We start from the raw sequence: 18057 nt of genomic DNA on the forward strand, positions 1-18057 counted from the left end.
AGACCAGTGTTTTCAAAAGCTCAAGCTCCCTTTTTGTTAGTCCAATTTGCACCCCCATTTTTGCATAAACCAAATTGGCATGTGCATCTTTTGCACCCACAGTGAACTGTAGACACACACATTAGTACAGAAACACCTGAAGCAAGACCACATTTATTTACAAGCCCAATACATTCTAGGCACTTATTGGAATAAATGGCCTATATGGGTCTTTTCAAATGAAATGTCGCTTGGGCACCATCTTCATATGCGTTGTGAAAGGATCGGGCCATATGGCTACAGGAGAGTGATATGGAATGCTTCACAGATTTGCCATCCTTGCGCAGGGGCCATGCTAATCTCTGTATCATTCCAATTTAGTCTATAGAAGGCAGATATATTAGCCCCAGGTTAAGTAGGTCCCTTTTCCCTGGGTAAGGTAACAGGGAAGGTTCCAGAACAATCAGGAACTTTCTGGAAACAATTAAGGCAGACAGGCTGATTAGAACACCTGAAGACAATCAAGAAGCTGCTAGAATCAAGGCAGGCTAATCAGGGCACCTGGGTTTAAAAAAGAGCTCACTTCAGTTTGTGGTGTGCGTGCGAGGAGCTGGGAGCAAGAGGCGCAAGAAGCTGAGAGTAAGAAGGCGTACTACTGGAAGACTGAGAAGTACAAGCATTATCAGACATCAGGAGGAAGGTCCTGTGGCGAGAATAAAGAAGGTATTGGGAGGAGGCCATGGGGAAGTAGTCCAGGGAGTTGTAGCTGTCACACAGCTATTACAGGAGCCACTGTAGACAGCTGCAATTCACAGGGCCCTGGGCTGGAACCCAGACTAGAGGGCGGACCTGGGTTCCCCCCATCCCTCCAATTCCCTGCTTGATACTGGAGGAGTTGAACTGGACTGTGGGTTCCACCAGAGGGGAAGGTCTCTGGCCTGTTCCCCAATCCACTAAGTGGAACAGCAGAGACTGCAGGGATTGTTCTTCTTCCTTTCCCCATGCTGGCCAGTGATGAGGCTAACTGAGTGAACGGCAGATTTGAGCCATGAAAGTGGCCAAACTGAGGGCTGCCGTGAACCTCTGAGGCGAGAAAATCTGTCAATAAGCGCAGGACCCACCAAGGCAGAGGAGGAACTTTGTCACAACTGGTGTGAGAAGTGGGATTGGGTGTTCACAGTGTGGCGGAAGAAAGAGGGTGTTGTTATTTAAAAAAAAAAGGGGGTTTATTTTTTTTTTCACCACAATGGAGGAGGTAGTGCGGGCACTGATACAAGCCACTGCTGCCCAGCAGGAGGCTACCCATGTCCAGGCAGCCGCCCAACAGGAGGCAGTGTGGCTGCAGCAAGAGACTAATCGCTTGCTGATGGACCAGGCTACTCAAGACCGTGCTATGTTGTGGGAACTGGTAAATGAAGTGAAGGCCCTTACGGAGATGAACCAAGGCCATGATGGGACACAGATCATACAGGCCAGCAATTGCCTGCAGAAAATGAGGAGGAGGATGACATAGAGGCATATCTCCTGGCCTTTGAGAAGACAGCCCTACAGGAGGCTTGGCCTCAAGATCAGTGGTCTGGCATCCTCACCCCATTCCTGTGTGGGGAGGCCCAGAAGGCCTACTATGATCTGCCTGAAGAAGCTGCAGCAGACTACTCCCAGCTGAAAGCAGAGATCCTGGCCAGATCTGGGGTAACGACCGCAGTGCGGGCCCAGCAGTATCACGAGAGAAAGGTACCAGGAAAACAAAATCCCATGGTCCCAATTGTTTGACCTCATCCATCTCACATGAAAGTGGTTGCGAACTGAGTCCTGGAGTCTGGAGGAGATACTAGAGGTTCTGGTCATCAACCTGTATATGAGAGGACTATGACAGACTTTTGCACCTGTGTAAGCCAGAATGAACCCTCTACCTATGACAAGTTTGTCGCACTGGTAGAGAGGCAAAGGAAGGCGAGGGAGCTGACCTGACCAGTTAAGGAAGAAGCACCCTGGGTTAAACTAACAGCAACAAGCCCTAGAGCTTGTGTGACTGGGCCACCAGGAGAGCCTAGGTGGAAAAAGAGGGGGGCTGAAGGCCCACCAGAAGCCACAAAGAGTCGGAGCATTGAGGGGAAGAGGATTGTGATGTTAGACTGGCCAAACCAAGAGACCGGGGAACACCTAGGGCACCATACAGATGTTATGCCTGCGGGGAGTGGGGACACATAGCTGCACAGTGTCCCAATGCTGAGAAGCCTATGAAGTGTAACCCGGGGAACTGGGTAGACCCATGCTCCCTAATCCACCTTGTGGGGGGTCTCACTAACCCCACATATTGTACACCAGACCAGTGAAGCTAAATGGGGTAGAAACCATGGCACTGGTTGATTCGGGGAGTGCTGTCATGCTTGTCTCGGGGATGCTCATGAAGCGTAGTCAGCTGCTGTGGGCTAAGTATATGGGGATAACATGCGTCCATGGGACAGTTAGTTATTACCCCACCATCCCAGTAAAACACTACTGAGGTAGCAGCAGGTTTAGTCCCTAAAGTCCCATATCCAGTGCTCATAGGGAGGGACTTCACAGGATTTGGAGACTTACTCCCGGTAGGGGAATTAGAGAAAGGGGGAAACCCAGAAGTCAGTGAGGCATCCACAGTAGACTGTCAACCCCCCCAGTCTTTTCTGAAATATCCCCAGATTTGTTCTCCACTCCCAGACAGGGTAGAAAGTCGAAAAGGAAAGGAGGGCAGCTAAGGCCTTGGGAACCCAAATACTGACCCAAAGCCAGAGGGTCGCTCTCGTAGGTAGGCGGACCCGAGCAGCTGAAAAGGAGGCCACCCAAGAGGGAGAAGCACCCAAGTCTGACCCATATGCCTCTGAACCAGTAGAGGCAACAGAGACTGGCCCCCTAGATCTCAGGCAGATTAGCCCCGGGAGAGAAAATTTTGGATGGGACCAGGCCGAAGACCCAAGGTACGACAACATTAGGAAAGAGGTGACTGAAATAGATGGGGTCCCTGGGGAAGGGAAAACCCAGGAACCAGGACCCCTACTTCATAATCAAGAAGGATCTCTTATACCGGGTTGCACCAGTACAGGGGCAGAAGGTACAGCAGATCCTAGTACCATCAAAAAACACCAGAATGCTGTATTAAGTCTTGCCCATAGTCCTCTTTTGGGGGGCATTTGAGGGTAGAGAAGACCCTGGCACGGGTCCTGCGACGATTCTTCTGGCCTGGAGTACATGAAAGAAGTGCAGAGGTACTGTGCATCCTGCCCAGAGTGCCAGCTGCATAGTCCTCATCCCCACTTGAGGGCACCTTTAGTATCCCTTCCCATCATAGCGATCCCCTTTGAGCGAATAGCTGTGGACCTAGTGGGACCCTGGAGAAGACAGCCCGGGGCCACCAATATATACTTGTTGTTTTGGACTATGCTACTTGCTACCCAGAAGCTGTTCCCCCCTGCGGAACACAGCCTCTAAAATGATAGCCAAAGAGCTAGTGGGGGATCTTTGTCCGAGTGGGGCTACCAAAGGAGATTAACAGACCAAGGAACCCCATTTATGCTGAAGCTAATGAAGAACCTCTGTACGCTGCTCCCATATACATACTCTGAGGTATCATCCGCGACCGATGGGCTGGTAGAAGGTTTAACCGAACCTTCAAGGCTATGATAAGGAAGGCGGTAAGTCGGGATGGGAAGGATTGGGACACCTACTACCTTACCTTATGTTCGCCCATCTGGGAGATACCTTAGGCCTCAACTTGGTTTCCTCCTTTGAGTTATTATATGGGCACCATCTCTCTGGCATACTAGATATTGCCAAAGATATCTGGGAAGAGGAACCCAATGAGGGGAGAAATGTAATAGAACATGTATTGCAGATGCGAGACCGGATAGCCCGGGTCACCCATATTGTACGAGAACATTTGGGAAAGAGGTGCCGGAGGCCCAGCAAACCCACTATAATTGCCAGGCAAAATCCGACAATTCCAACCAGGGGATCGGGTGATGGTGTTGGTACCCACGGCAGAAAGCAAGCTTCTGGCCCAATGGCAGGGGCCCTATGAGGTGGTTGAACACGTGGGAGAAATAACCTACAAGGTTGCGGCAGCCAGAATGCTGAAAACAGAAACAGATTTATCACATTAACCTCTTGAAACCTTGGCATCAGCGAGAGGCATGTGTAATGGCCCAAGAGGCCCCGATCCAGGGAAATAACCTACATGAGCAGATCAGGATATTCCCTGATCTGACACCGAACCAGAATAAGGAGGTAACTGAGATGATCAACCAGTACCAAGACGTGTTTTCAACCAAACAAGGCCGGACCACCGAAGCATATCACCACATTGTCACAGACCCTGGGGCAAAGGTAACTTTAAGGCCCTGCTGGGTCCCCGTGGCAAAAAGGGAGGAATCAAAGTGGAGGGTAAAAAGGATGTTGGAACTGGGAGTCATAGAAGAGTCCCAAAGTCAGTGGTCAAGCCCGATTATGTTGGTGCCCAAACCCGATGGCACCACTAGGTTTTGTAATGACTTTTGCCGGCTGAATGAGATATCCAAATTTGATGCATACCCCGTATTGACTGCCTGGGCAATGCCCGACTTTTGGCCACCCTTGATTTAACAAAGGGATACTGGCAGATTCCCCTTGCCAAAGATGCGAAAGAAAAGTTGGCATTCTCTACCCCGAAGGGTCTGTTTCAATATACTGTTCTTCCTTTTGCACTGCATGGGGCACCTGCCACCTTCCAGCATCTATGGACAAGCTCCTGCGGCCCTATACCAGGTATGCAGCTGCGTACCTGGATGATGCGATTATTCACACCCCTGACTGGGAGACCCACTTGGAAAAAGTGGAAGCGGTACTGGACACGCTAAGATGGGCCGGCCTCACAGCCAACCCAGCCAAGTGTGCTATAGGGCTAGCCGAGGCTAAATACCTTGGCTACATTGTAGGAAGGGACATGGTCAAGCCCCAACTAAACAAACTAGAGGCTATCCAAAATTGGCCCCGGCTGAATCGGAAAAAGCAAGCCCGGGCATTCCTGGGTGTGGTGGGGTACTACTTGCGATTTATTCCCCATTTCGCTACCAGAGTGAGTCCCCTGACAGACCTGATAAAAGCCCGGGGTCTTGACATGGAGAAGTGGACAGATGCCGCAGAGAAAGCATTCATGGATCTACGGACAGCCCTCTGCAGTAACCCCGTGCTTATAACCCCAGACTTCAACAAAGAATTTGTTTTACAGACAGATGCATCTGAAGTAGTATTGGGAGCTGTCCTATCGCAGATGGTCAGAGACGAAGAACACCCAACCCTCTACCTCAGCAGGAAACTCCTCCCGAGAGTAGATATGCCATGGTTGAAAGAGAGTGCCTAGCTGTGAAATGGGCCATGGAAACACTACGCTATTATCTTCTGGGACAACGGTTTATCCTTGTGACTGACCATGCATCCCTCCAGTGAATGCAGCAAAATAAAGAGAAGAACACAAGGGTGATCAGATGGTTCCTATCCCTACAACTTTTCCAATTCACCATACAACACCGGGCTGGAAGCTACCATGGCAATGCAGATGGCTTGTCAGGGGTACACTGCCTGACGTCCCACGTTGCCCAACCCCGTAGTGTTGAGCAGAGGGGGGATATGTGAAAGGGTCGGGCCAGAGGGCTACAGGAGTGTGCTAGAAGGCAGACATATTAGCCCCAGGTTAAGTAGGTCCCTTTTCCCTGGGTAAGGTAACAGGGAAGGTTCCAGAACAATTAGGAACTTTCTGGAAACAATTAAGGTGGACAGCCTGATTAGAACACCTGCAGACAATCAAGAAGCTGCCAGAATCAATTAAGGCAGGCTAATCAGGGCATCCGGGTTTAAAAAGGAGCTCACTTCAGTTTGTGGTGTTGTGCAAAGAGCTGGGAGCAAGAGGCACAAGAAGCTGAGGGTGAGAAGGCGAACTACTGGAAGACTGAGAAGTACAAGCATTATCAGACATCAGGAGGAAGGTCCTGTGGTGAGAATAAAGAAGGTATTGGGAGGAGGCCATGGGGAAGTAGCCCAGGGAGTTGTAGCTGTCACACAGCTTTACAGGAGCCACTGTAGACAGCTGCAATTCACAGGGCCCTGGGCTGGAACCCAGACTAGAGGGCGGACCTGGGTTCCCCCTTCCCCCCATCCCTCCAATTCCCTGCTTGATACTGGAGGAGTTGAATTGGACTGTGGGTTCCACCAGTGGGGAAGGTCTCTGGCCTGTTCCCCAATCCACTAAGTGGAACAGCAGAGACTGCGGGGATTGTTCTTCTTCCTTTTCCCCATGCTGGCCAGTGATGAGGCTAACTGAGAGAATGGCAGATTTGAGCCACGAATGTGGCCAAACTGAGGGCTGCCGTGAACCTCTGAGGCGAGAAAATATGCCAATAAGCACAGGACCCACCAAGGCAGAGGAGGAACTTTTGTCACAGTGTGTATTACATATGTCTACTAATTTAAGGAATCAAATGCTAAATCCACCAGTCATAGACATGTGGGTTTGTGCTACTCTTTAGATTTAGATACCAATGAATTGTCTACAATCATCAATATGCATGGTTTTTCATGACATGAAGTATTAAAACTATCGTGCAATACCACAGAGTATTTCTCTGCAAATCATGAAATAACTTTGTCATCATGGCACAAACATATCTGACTATCCTATATGGAATATACTATTGTGAACACTATTAGGAAATTTGTTTGTGTTTCTTTTAGATATTGTCTTTGACTCTGGAGCTCTTTAATAGGTCTACTAAGATTACACGTACTATGCAATTTTCCCTTCTCTGTCTGCTAATAAATTATAAATCCTCTCGGAAGTTTTTGGGTTCATTTGTTTTTAAGTGGAGGATTTTTTTTAAAAAAAGCCAAAGTATCTACAAACTGATGAAGATTTTCCCTAGTTGTTTTTTACTCATTATCATCCACCAAACACTTTGAACGAAGTACAGACCTTGGGCCCGATTCTTGGTGTCCTCCAGCCACTCTGCATTTCTCCAATGGTGAGGACAGTCCCTAATCAGAGCTTAAATGTAGAGGAGTACCCTGGTAGCAGCTCCTATAGCACAGTGAGCATAGCTAGGATCTACCTATGTACCAGTGCTGGCAGACAAGAAATCACTGCCTCAAGGGGCAGTGGACAGTCTGTGAAAGACAGAACAACCGAAAGATCTCTCTCATACTGGCGACAAGGCTAGCATTTGCCATCCTTATAATTAGGGAGTCAACCTTTACCCACTTAAAACTTACTACACAAGCCTTTTGCTGAATACAACTGTGCTCTTTAGAGATTATTTACTGTAATAATGTGCTAAATCATATGCTATTGATTCTGTTCTGAGTGGATGACAATTTTTAATAAACAGAATAAAATGGTAGTGCATACTCTTGTTGTCAGAAAAAACTTGCTCATTGTATATGAAGACCAGTATTCATGTGAATAAAAGTGTCTGTGCTGACATCCATGCAATCAGAAACAGTGTTGGTAAGAAAAATGAATCAAAGAGTTCAAAAACATTTTGAACCAAATTGCAGTGGATTTTGTGGACAAACTCATGAAATATTTTCCCATTGGGCTACCTCTAATTATTGTCATTCACATACATACTACAAATATTTTATCTGACTTCATGCTATTTGTAATGCTTGTAAATTTGAATGTGACACACTTGGATTAGATGAATATCTATCCTTTCCTGTCATCATTAAATGTTCTGATTTACTCTACCGGCATACTATAAATTAAGGAATGTCATGGTGACTATGGCACTGAGCAATCACTATCTTCATTAGCTGTGAAACATAAAATCACTACTGGATAAGTACTATCATATGACTTCCAGGCTATTCAAAAAGCTGGTTACAATTTTCAGATTATTTGGATACACTATAAGAAAATAGTTTTCCAGGAAATAGTAGTGATGTCTTTTGCCATCCTCATTTTCAGTATTTTATCCAAAAAAGTGGACTAGATAGGAGTGGAGGTGGAGGAATAAGAGTAAAGGAGGTTGTAAATGGGTGTGTTCATTACTTTGAGCCTAAAATTTATATTTTACTGTACTAAAGTTCTTTCTGATGCAACTAACTATAGAGGAAATGAGCAATCACAAACTACAATCTAGAAAATCAGATGGAACCAGTATTCCTGGTTTTTGATACTGATGCTATTTATTTTTCCTGCATTGGCAAGGAGGAGAATTAGATGACTTAATGGATCTTTCTCATCTCCATTTTCTCAGACACTATTAATTCAATATAATAAAGCAGGGTTTTTTTGTTTTACTTTTTAAAGAACAATTTAAAATGGCTAATAATCCCTGAAGACAAGGTGTTTCTTATGATTGGGGGTTATCCAAAAATCTCCTTCAGTTTGTTGAATGATGAAAGGCACCTGCTATGAATCCACTTACTATCCCAACATCTTTCTATCTAAATAAGGAAACTATTTAAGGAGACACTGAGTATTGCCCATGGAGCCTTTGAGAACACTGGACATGTTTTAGATAATCACTGTTTCATGATGGCATCCTGAAAGCCAAATTATGTACAGTAATCCAGGGAGTGTTCAGTAAGTAAAGTGTAATCTAATACAACCAATCAAATATCTTTAGTCAAAACTTATGTGAGAATGTTTTTGTTATAAACTCCCAGTTTGTGCCTGAGGTAGACTGGACTCCCATCGACTTCAGTGGGGTTTGGATAAAGAACCTATATGCTCGTTACAAGGCAAGTGTTTCTGTCTAATAATGAGTGGGTGAACTGGCAGGATTGTGTGTGTGTTTGTGTGTTTCTCAGATAAGCAGGAAAAAAGAAACATGGGTATTTTCCCACTAAATCTTTTTCTTCAGGATTCTCAATTACAGACCAAAATAAACATGGAGCTGTTTTTTTCACTTTTGTAATAAAAAGATACATTATTTTCATTACTTGGATGCCCAGAACATACATTCAACATTAATTTATTTAAGAGAGTTTCATTAATTATTGCATATGTTTTGGTCTGGTGCTCAGAAAAGTCTATAGCTTAACATACTAGTTTCTTTACAAAGTTTAAAAAATATATATTGTACTGTGCTTTACTTTCTGGAGGTGTTTATCTAGAATTCCAATGTATTGGTGAGTATATGTTGGTTTGGAGTGTAGGCAATATGCTGTAATTCTTGCAATAGATTATTTCAAATTAGAGGTATTTGGTTAAGTTGGATCCAACATGCTTCATTTTATAATCAAATAAGAGGTACAAAACATGAGTGTTTTATCTGATATGTGCAAAGACTTGTTCCTCTTGCTAGCTTTACTTCCTTTTGCAACTCCTCTTGTAACTGTGGCCAAACAGCTTTTTTAAATCTTTAGGCCAAGATTTTAAAAATGACAATTGATTTTGGATGCGCATCTTGAATTAATTTAAAGGGGCCTGATTTTCGGAGGGTGGATATTTTGGCATTTTTTGAAAAGCAGGCCTTTTCAGATATTTCAAATTGGGCACCCAAAAATTTAAGGCAAAATAATTCATTACTTTTTGGACTTTCCTCCAATGGTACCACATATTCATCACAATGGTCTATGGCTAGTCCATTTCTCCCATGTCCTTTATAGCGCTGGCTATCAGGTAAAGGAGCAACAGTTAAGATTTGCCTGAACATTTAGAAAAAAATTTAAATTCACTAAGCAGATGAGCACTTTTATACCGTACTTATTTTATAAACACAATTAGATCAGGTTCATTTATTTCGCTCCATCCTACATCTAGTCAAGATAGCGTTGTACTTGTTTTAATTAAACTATATTCCAAATATTAAAACACTATTGGGTTTTACAAACAGGCATAAACGTAATAGTTTGTGGTAAGGATTTAGTCTGCAGTGGCTTGCTTGTTTCAGATTTTAAAGCTCTACTAAAACCAATATTCAGACACAAAGATGTGCACGTTGACAATGTTACGATGAGAGACAATCCCTTTAATCACATAGTTCATCTCCAGTTTCAGAATGGCATGGAAAGGTCCAACAATGGGCTTCACCTGACGAACTACACCTGGAAAAAACAAAAATAAGCAATGAAGTTTAATGCAGTGAAATCAAATGGTTTCTGATTAGTTGTAGACTCTATGGGTTTGTGAATACTTTTGATTAACAATTACATTTACAGAATGTCAGTCTGGTTTGCAAACTTACAAAAAGGGCTATATCTGCAGTGATTATTCCCCTTTCATTTTCCCCAGCTCCTGTTTTCAGTACATTTACTAAAACACTGATAATGGAAGAAATGCTGAATATTCCGCAGTTACCAGTATTTTCTTCCACCTTTTGCCCAATCTATGCAAACTATTTGTCTAAAAATAGAACATAAAACATTGATTTGTTTAGGTAAAGCAAGATGCAGATTCTACTAGCGAATGTACAAAGGGATGGCTACATATAACAGAACACCAAGAATGAACTTTCCACTCTATTTTGGACAGGAGAGATTACAAGGAACACTAATTGTTAATAAGCACTTCTCATATACACATCAATCACCACCAATTTGCGTATTATAGTGGGCCAAATTATTATAAACAATCCCACTGAAAGCAGTAGGATGACGGCTGGAGGGAAGTATGCAAGGTGAGTAAGGAATGTGACTATCCGAATCTGGCCCAGTGTTATTTGAAATGTGTTGTTTAATTTTAAAAACTAATCTCTATTGTTACAGCTGATCACATTTTAAGTACATCACTTTCACATTGCTTCATCTGCACTGGGACATATGATGAACAAATAAAATGATAGTGGAGCAATTAGTTATACTTTTTAAGGCCTAATCTTGCAATTTGTTCTTTATGGGCAGACCCCTGCGGCCAAACAGAATAGCTGCAGGAATTGGGGGCTAAGGCCCTGATCCTGCACCATTAAAGTCAGTGGAAGTTTTGCCCTAAGTCAAAATTACACAGGATTTGCTTCCATGAACTATGTTATCCTCCATATTAAACATATCATGCAGCTACTGTATTATTAGTACTTGGAAGTTTAAAGTGGTCAAGAGATATAAATCCAAAGCTAACTGATAGACATCAGGAATTTGGTACAGAATCCTCTTTTCAAATACTTGATTCTGACAGCTGATGTGTTACTGTGGCATTTGATTGATAGGAAATATAGTTTGAGTAGATTATTTTAGTCGTATTCCTTCTAGATCTTAGGGGTTATGTTTCAAAGCGTATAGCACAACGTCTTTATGGAATTCCAAAAGAATTCTTATAGCAGTTCCCTAAGAACACATTGGCTTAAGATCTGATGGTGGAGATAAACGTTTGCTTATGTAGGCTGTCAGCACCTTTTTTCTAGTGTAGTGATGACATTACAGCTCTGTCCTGTTTAAATACTGACTAATATCTTCAGCATGTAGTAAAATAGCAAACTTTTCACCACATTCATTTTGCTTGCCATATTTAATGAATACACTTCTTGTAAAGCATCCTTTTCCCCCTACAATTTTTTTTTTTTAGTTTTCTTGGCCAGCATCCTGCACCTTGTAAAATTGACTTGTGGTGGCAATGGCTGTGTAGGAAAAAAAAAATCTCTGGAATTCCCCTTCCTGTATGGTAGGAAGTGTTTTAATAAACTACATGACATATTGTGGAAATCATCTTCCACCTCAATGATGTGAATTTGCACTATGGAATCCAATCAACAGCATCTAATATTTACTCCACTTAATTTCTTTCTTGTTCTTTAGTAATGTTCAGATGGTAAGGTCTAGTGTTCCTATTTAGTAATCCTTTAATATTTTTAATCTCACCTCTCATTAATGCATTCACGCTAAAAGTCAGATTGCACACCACAATTTATGTAGTCATGCAATCGTGTCTAAGATGGTTGATGCTACAGTACAGAACTTCTGAGCATTATGGCTATTGACTGGCTATGCTGAAAGAAGGACAGGAGACATTAGATATGGGTTTAATCAGGCCACAACTTTATTATTAGATGTCTGGAATTAACCCGGCAGATAAAATGTGCAGTGCAGGTGAAAACCCCCACAATTCACTTGGGGTGGTGGTGAGAGCTTTTTTTCAGCCCCTTCTCCCCCTTTCCGTTCATGTCCCTCCAGCAGATCCACTGTCAGGCACCTCTAATTCCAGCCAATGCCAGGGGAGGGGGCTTCCACCAGCTTCCCCCCCTTTTCATCCAGGTCCCTCCAGCAATTCCTTTGCCAGAATCTTACTGACCACCCCTTCCCCCTCGTAGGAGGGCTTAAGGTGGACTATAATGATGGGGGGTTGGCTCCCTCCTGTACCAATCAGAGGAGTCCCCAACTGTCCCCAGCTTGCTCGGTTACCAAGCACGTCTCCTTAATTCCTTTTCCAAACCATTTATCCGTTCTTTTGTGCCTTAATTTATGGAGTAGCTGCACTGAACATCCATTATACACTTAAATAAAGAGTTCCGTTTCTTCCTTTTGATAACAAGTGTTATATGGAACAATTGATCCTTTTCCTCTTACACGCACAGAAAAAAACCATACACCAGAACTGCTGAAAAGCTTGTAATGTGGCCTTATAGGACAAAGGCTATTCAGTTATCCAGATTCTGGTAAATCTGCTACAGTTGTCCTGGAAGCTGTTTTGTTAAAGACATTATTGTAGATCATGTGCCATAATTTGTCATCGGTTTTTAAGAAGGGTCTGATCCTCCAAGGCCTTGCATTTTCTACAGTCATTTATGTGTGCAAAGTGCTACCCCATCAGAATTCTCTTCTTGCCTTCACAATGACTGTGGTGCTTTACACCCACTTTGCACAGGGGTAGGTGACTACACAAGGGGCAAAGCGCTTGAGAATCAGGTCCAGTATATTTAATACACACAGTTGGTTTTTAGTATCAATCACTGTTTCAAAAGCTTTCATCTAAAATGCCACAGGTAGTACTTATGACTGCTTTTACATGAAGCAGATTTATCAGTCACGGCAGCATTTGCACAAACTTGTTGTTTCATGATGCATTTTGGCAGACCAAAGGTAGGGTTCAGCCTTGTGGTCTGGCTCCTTTCAGCATTTTTAGTTGAATATTAAGTACAAAAACATACTTTACAGTAACAGGAAGGTTACAATTTTGAACATACACAAGAGTCAAGAATTGCAGGAATAAAGCAGCCAGTTTCTGATCTCACTTACACCAGTAATACAGTAGCTCTGGTGATTGCAATGGATGATCTACAGCCCCCTCCCCCGTCCCTGAAATACAGAAGTATGCCATGTAAATCAGAGTTAAACAGCTAGCTCAGTACAACCTTAGGTTGTATTAACTCGAGTGCAAGTCAATTTACATAGCTCTGAGTATTACCTTTCTCACCCTTGTAAAGTTGAACCTCAAGGGTTGCCAACCTTCCAGGATTGTCCTGGAGTTCCCAGGAATTAACAATCAACTTTTAATTAAAGATTGTCATTTGATGAAGCCTCCAATAATATGTCCAAAAAATTGGTCATCCTAGCACCCACATGTGGAATTGGGGCACACACATTCAAGTATTACATTCAAATATTACAGTCACCGTTTATTACATTCAGATATTACTGAAGTGAGCTGTAGCTCATGAAAGCTTATGCTCAAATAAATTTGTTAGTCTCTAAGGTGCCACTGGTACTCCTTTTCTTTTTGAGTCACTGCTGATTTTCCTTGGTTGTATGCTGCTAATCTGACCTGGGGGGAAATTCCTTCCTGACTCCAAATATGACAATCAATTAGACCCTGAGCATGTGGGCAAAACTCACACACACCTGGGAAAGAATTCTCTGAAGTAACTCAGAGCCCTCCCCATCAAGTGTCCCATCTCTGGCTATTGGAGGTATTTGCTACTAGCAGCTGCAGAGGTACTCAAATGTTGCACGTACAATATGACAGTGCCTACATCAGAAATCAAAGCAATACTAAAAGGTGGGTCATAAACAGGCTCCAGGTTGCACACCTATTGTGTCTGTTGCTTTTTAAACATCAAAGACAGTATGCATATTTGGGTCCCAAATTACCATGTGTACTAAATGTAGGCAAGGGTTTCTCACCACTTTTGGTGTCTTCTGAAACTATGAACCTGATGCAGGAATTACTAGGTGAAATATTATGCTGGCCTGTTTTATGGAGTAGGTCAGAGTAGATGACCATAATGATTCTTTCTTGCCTTAGAGTCTATAAAAATCTATTAATCTTTATTAGGTCTGTCAATTAAAAGCAATTAACTCACGCGATTAACTAAAAAAATTAATCACAATTAAAAAATTAATTGAGTTAATCATAGTTTTAATCACACTGTTAAACAATAGAATACCAATTTAAATTTATTAAATATTTGTGGGTGTTTTCCTACATTTTCAAATATAATGATTTCAATTACAACACAGATAATGCTCACTTTATATTGTTATTTTTATTACAAATATTTGCACTGTAAAACAGCAAACAAAAGAAATAGTATTTTTCAGTTCAGCTCATACAAGTACTGTTGTGCAATCTCTTTATCATGAAAGTGCCACTTACAAATATAGATTTTTTTTTGTTACATAACTACACTAAAAACAAAACAAAGTAAAACTTTAGAGCCTAGAAGTCCACTCAGTCCTACTTCTTGTTCAGCCAATCGCTAATACAAACAAGTTTGTTTACATTTACAGTAGATAATGGTGCCCACTTCTTGTTCTCACTATCTGGTGACATTGTGAACAGGCGTTCACATGGCACTTTTGTAGCTGGCATTGCAAGGTCTTTACATGCCAGCTATGCTAACCATTAATATGCCCCTTCATGCTTTGGCCATCATTCCAGAGGACATGCTTCCATGCTGAAGATGCTCATTAAAAAAAGTAATTAAATTTGTGACTAAACTCCTTGGGGGAGAACTGTATGTGTACTACTCTATTTACCCACATTCTGCCATATATTTCATATTATAGCAGTCTTGGATAATGACCCAGCACCTGTTGTTCATTTTAAGAACACTTTCTCAGCAGATTTGACAAAATGCAAGGAAGGTACCAATGTGAGATTTCTAAAGATAGCTACAGCACTCGACCCAAGGTTTAAGAATCTGAAGTGCCTTCCAAAGCCTGAGAGGGATGAGGTGTAGAGTATGCTTTCAGAAGTCTTAAGAGCAACATTCCGATGTGGAAACTACAGAACCCGAACCACCAAAAAAGAAAATCAACCTTCAGCTGGTGGCATCTGGCTGACTCAGATGATTAAAATGAACATGCATTGGTCTGCACTGTTTTAGATAGTTATCAAGCAGAACCCATTATCAGCAAGGACGCATGTGGTTGAAGCATGAAGGGACATATGAATCTTTAGTGCATCTGGCACATAAATATCTTTCAATGCCGCTACAACAGTGTCATGTGAATGCCTGTTCTCACTTTCAGGTGATATTGTAAACAAGAAGCAGGCAGCATTATCTCCTGTAAATGTAAACTAATTTGTTTGTTTGAACGATTTGCTGAACGAGAAGTAGGACTGAGTGGACTTTTATTTTTGAATGAAGTTTTTTTTGTACATAATTCTACATTTGCAAGTTCAACTTTCATGATAAAGAGATTGCACTACAGTACTTGTATTAGGTGAATTGAAAAATACTATGGCTTTTGTTTTTTACAGTGCAAAATTTGTAATCAAAATAAATATAAATGAGCACTGTACACTTTGTATTCTGTGTTGTAAGTGAAATCAATATATTTGAAAATTTAGAAGACATCAAAAACTATTTAAATAAATGGCATCCTATTATTGTTTAACAGTGCAATTAATTGTGCGATTGATCACAATTAATTTTTTTAATAGCGTGATTAATCATGATTAATTTTTTTTAAATCACTTTATCTCTCATCTTCTCTGTTTTGAACACCCTGAGCGGTCTCTTTGATTCAAAACCCTCCCCTTCTCCCCAACTGCATAGTTTCCTTATCCTTTGCCATCTTGTATCATTGCCTACCTCTTTTCTGGAACCTTTCCCCCACCTTCAAGAATGTAGATTAATAATGAGCATAATAGTGGTATCGTCTCACCTGTCCTAAAGAAACTTTCTCTATACCACTTCAGACCTTAATCACAAAGCTCCCTGAGTTTGCTATTTACTGGTACTCAGTTTGGAGTAATTTCTCTCTGTCCACTTTCCCTCCCAACTGGATTCCCACCAAATCTTGTCGCTTCTTCTTTATCACCTGCAAAATCCACCTCTTCCTACCTGATCCCACTGCTAAAAGTCTGGTCCATGATCTCATTGTCTCTAACCGCAGTAACTTTTCTCCAATCTCCTGGCCTTTCATCTCTCCCCATTCCATTTCACATAGATACTGGAACTAGGGGTGCTGGGGGTACTCCTGCACCCCCTGGCTTGAAGTGGTTTCCATTATATACAGGGTTTACAGTTTGGTTCAGTGGCTCTCAGCACCCGCACTACACAAATTGTTCCAGCACCCCTGCCAGTTCATTCAATACACCACAATCAAAGTTATCTTCCTTTGTTCCTACACACACACACACACACACACACACACACACACACACTCCGCCTTCCTGATTCTTCCATGATCAAATTCATAGCTTCAACTCACTTTCAAGGCTTGGCACACTGTTACCCATGCCTCTATCTTGGATCCTTGCTCCTGCTCTCCTAATACACCCTCATTCAATCTTTCCACTCTACAACCTGACTCTGCCTGTTGGAACCCTTAATCTCCTTCTGACAACTCCATGTTACTTTTCGTGCCATTTCCTATGTCTGGAACAGTCTCCTTCTTGCATTATGCCAAGCAACCTTGCACTCTTCCATCAAGTCCCTTCTAAATTCTCACTTTTCATCTGGCCTTCCACCACTAACAATCCATCCTGCGCACCTATCTCATAGCTCAATCCTTTAGTTGAGAGTTTAGCTCATGTCAAAACTAAAACACACACACCTCTCCCTTCCATATGGAATTAACAAGATTTTTAATTGCTCAAGGACTTTGCTTTCATGTGTCTCTTCTCCTCCCCCTTTTTTTGAAACCTTGATTCAATCTCGATTATAAACTCTTTGGGGGAAGGGAATTTGTCTTGTAAAGCAGCAGGCACACAAAGGACATCTTAAAGAATAATATGTAATTTTCATTTTCAAGTGAGTTCTATTATTATAATAATAATAAAAATAGCACATTCATAAAAATCCTTAGAGAAATTAGTACTGATTTTGAAATCTAAATGACTGAGGTGTTACTTGAGAGAGAAGATTAGATAAATAAAACAGTAGTGTTAAACTTAATATTGTTAATCCTTTCATCAACATTTCTATTATTATAATCAGATGCTGCAGGTATCCTCAGGGATCGGTTTTGGGACCAATCTTGTTTAATCTTTTTATTACTGACCTTGGCACAAAAAGTGGGAGTGTGCTAATAAAGTTTGCAGATGATACAAAGCTGGGAGGTATTGCCAATTCAGAGAAGGATCGGGATATTATACAGGAGGATCTGGATGACCTTGTAAACTGGACTAATAGTAATAGGAAGAAATTTAATAGTGAGAAGTGTAAGGTTATGCATTTAGGGATTGATAACAAGAATTTTAGTTATAAGTTGGCGACGCATCAATTAGAAGTAACGGAAGAGTAGAAGGACCTTGGAGTATTGGTTGATCATAGGATGACTATGAGCCGCCAATGTGATATGGCTGTGAAAAAAGCTAATGCGGTTTTGGGATGCATCAGGAGAGGCATTTCCAGTACGGATAAGGAGGTTTTAGTACCATTATACAAGGCACTGGTGAGACCTCACCTAGAATACTGTGTGCAGTTCTGGTCTCCCATGTTTAAAAAGGATGAATTCAGACTGGAGCAGGTACAGAGAAGGGCTACTAGGATGATCCGAGGAATGGAAAACTTGTCTTATGAAAGGAGACTTAAGGAGCTTGGCTTGTTTAGCCTAACCAAAAGAAGGTTGAGGGGAGATATGATTGCTCTCTATAAATATATCAGAGGGATAAATACAGGAGAGGGAGAGGAATTATTTCAGCTCAGCACCAATGTGGACACAAGAACAAATGGGTATAAACTG

General features: G+C 42.0%; 1 protein-coding gene and 1 non-coding gene across 3 annotated transcripts in view; both read right to left on the reverse strand.

Moving 5' to 3' along the window:
- Positions 1-285: 285 nt before the first annotated feature.
- On the reverse strand, positions 286-387 carry LOC119850279. Its single transcript, XR_005290804.1, has one exon. It is a non-coding gene; the product is annotated as a U6 spliceosomal RNA (small nuclear RNA).
- An 8487-nt stretch (positions 388-8874) lies between these two features.
- The window catches only part of FBLN1 (fibulin 1), a 170231-nt gene continuing 161048 nt past the window's right edge, over positions 8875-18057 (reverse strand). For both annotated transcript variants that reach the window (XM_043515253.1, XM_038387548.2), the window contains exon 17: positions 8875-10038. In XM_043515253.1, coding sequence (XP_043371188.1) covers positions 9899-10038 — 140 coding nt within the window. In that variant the 3' untranslated portion in view covers positions 8875-9898. The remainder of the gene's footprint in view (positions 10039-18057) is intronic.

This window comes from Dermochelys coriacea, chromosome 1, assembly GCF_009764565.3.
Source record: "Dermochelys coriacea isolate rDerCor1 chromosome 1, rDerCor1.pri.v4, whole genome shotgun sequence".
Taxonomy (NCBI): Eukaryota; Metazoa; Chordata; order Testudines; family Dermochelyidae; genus Dermochelys; species Dermochelys coriacea.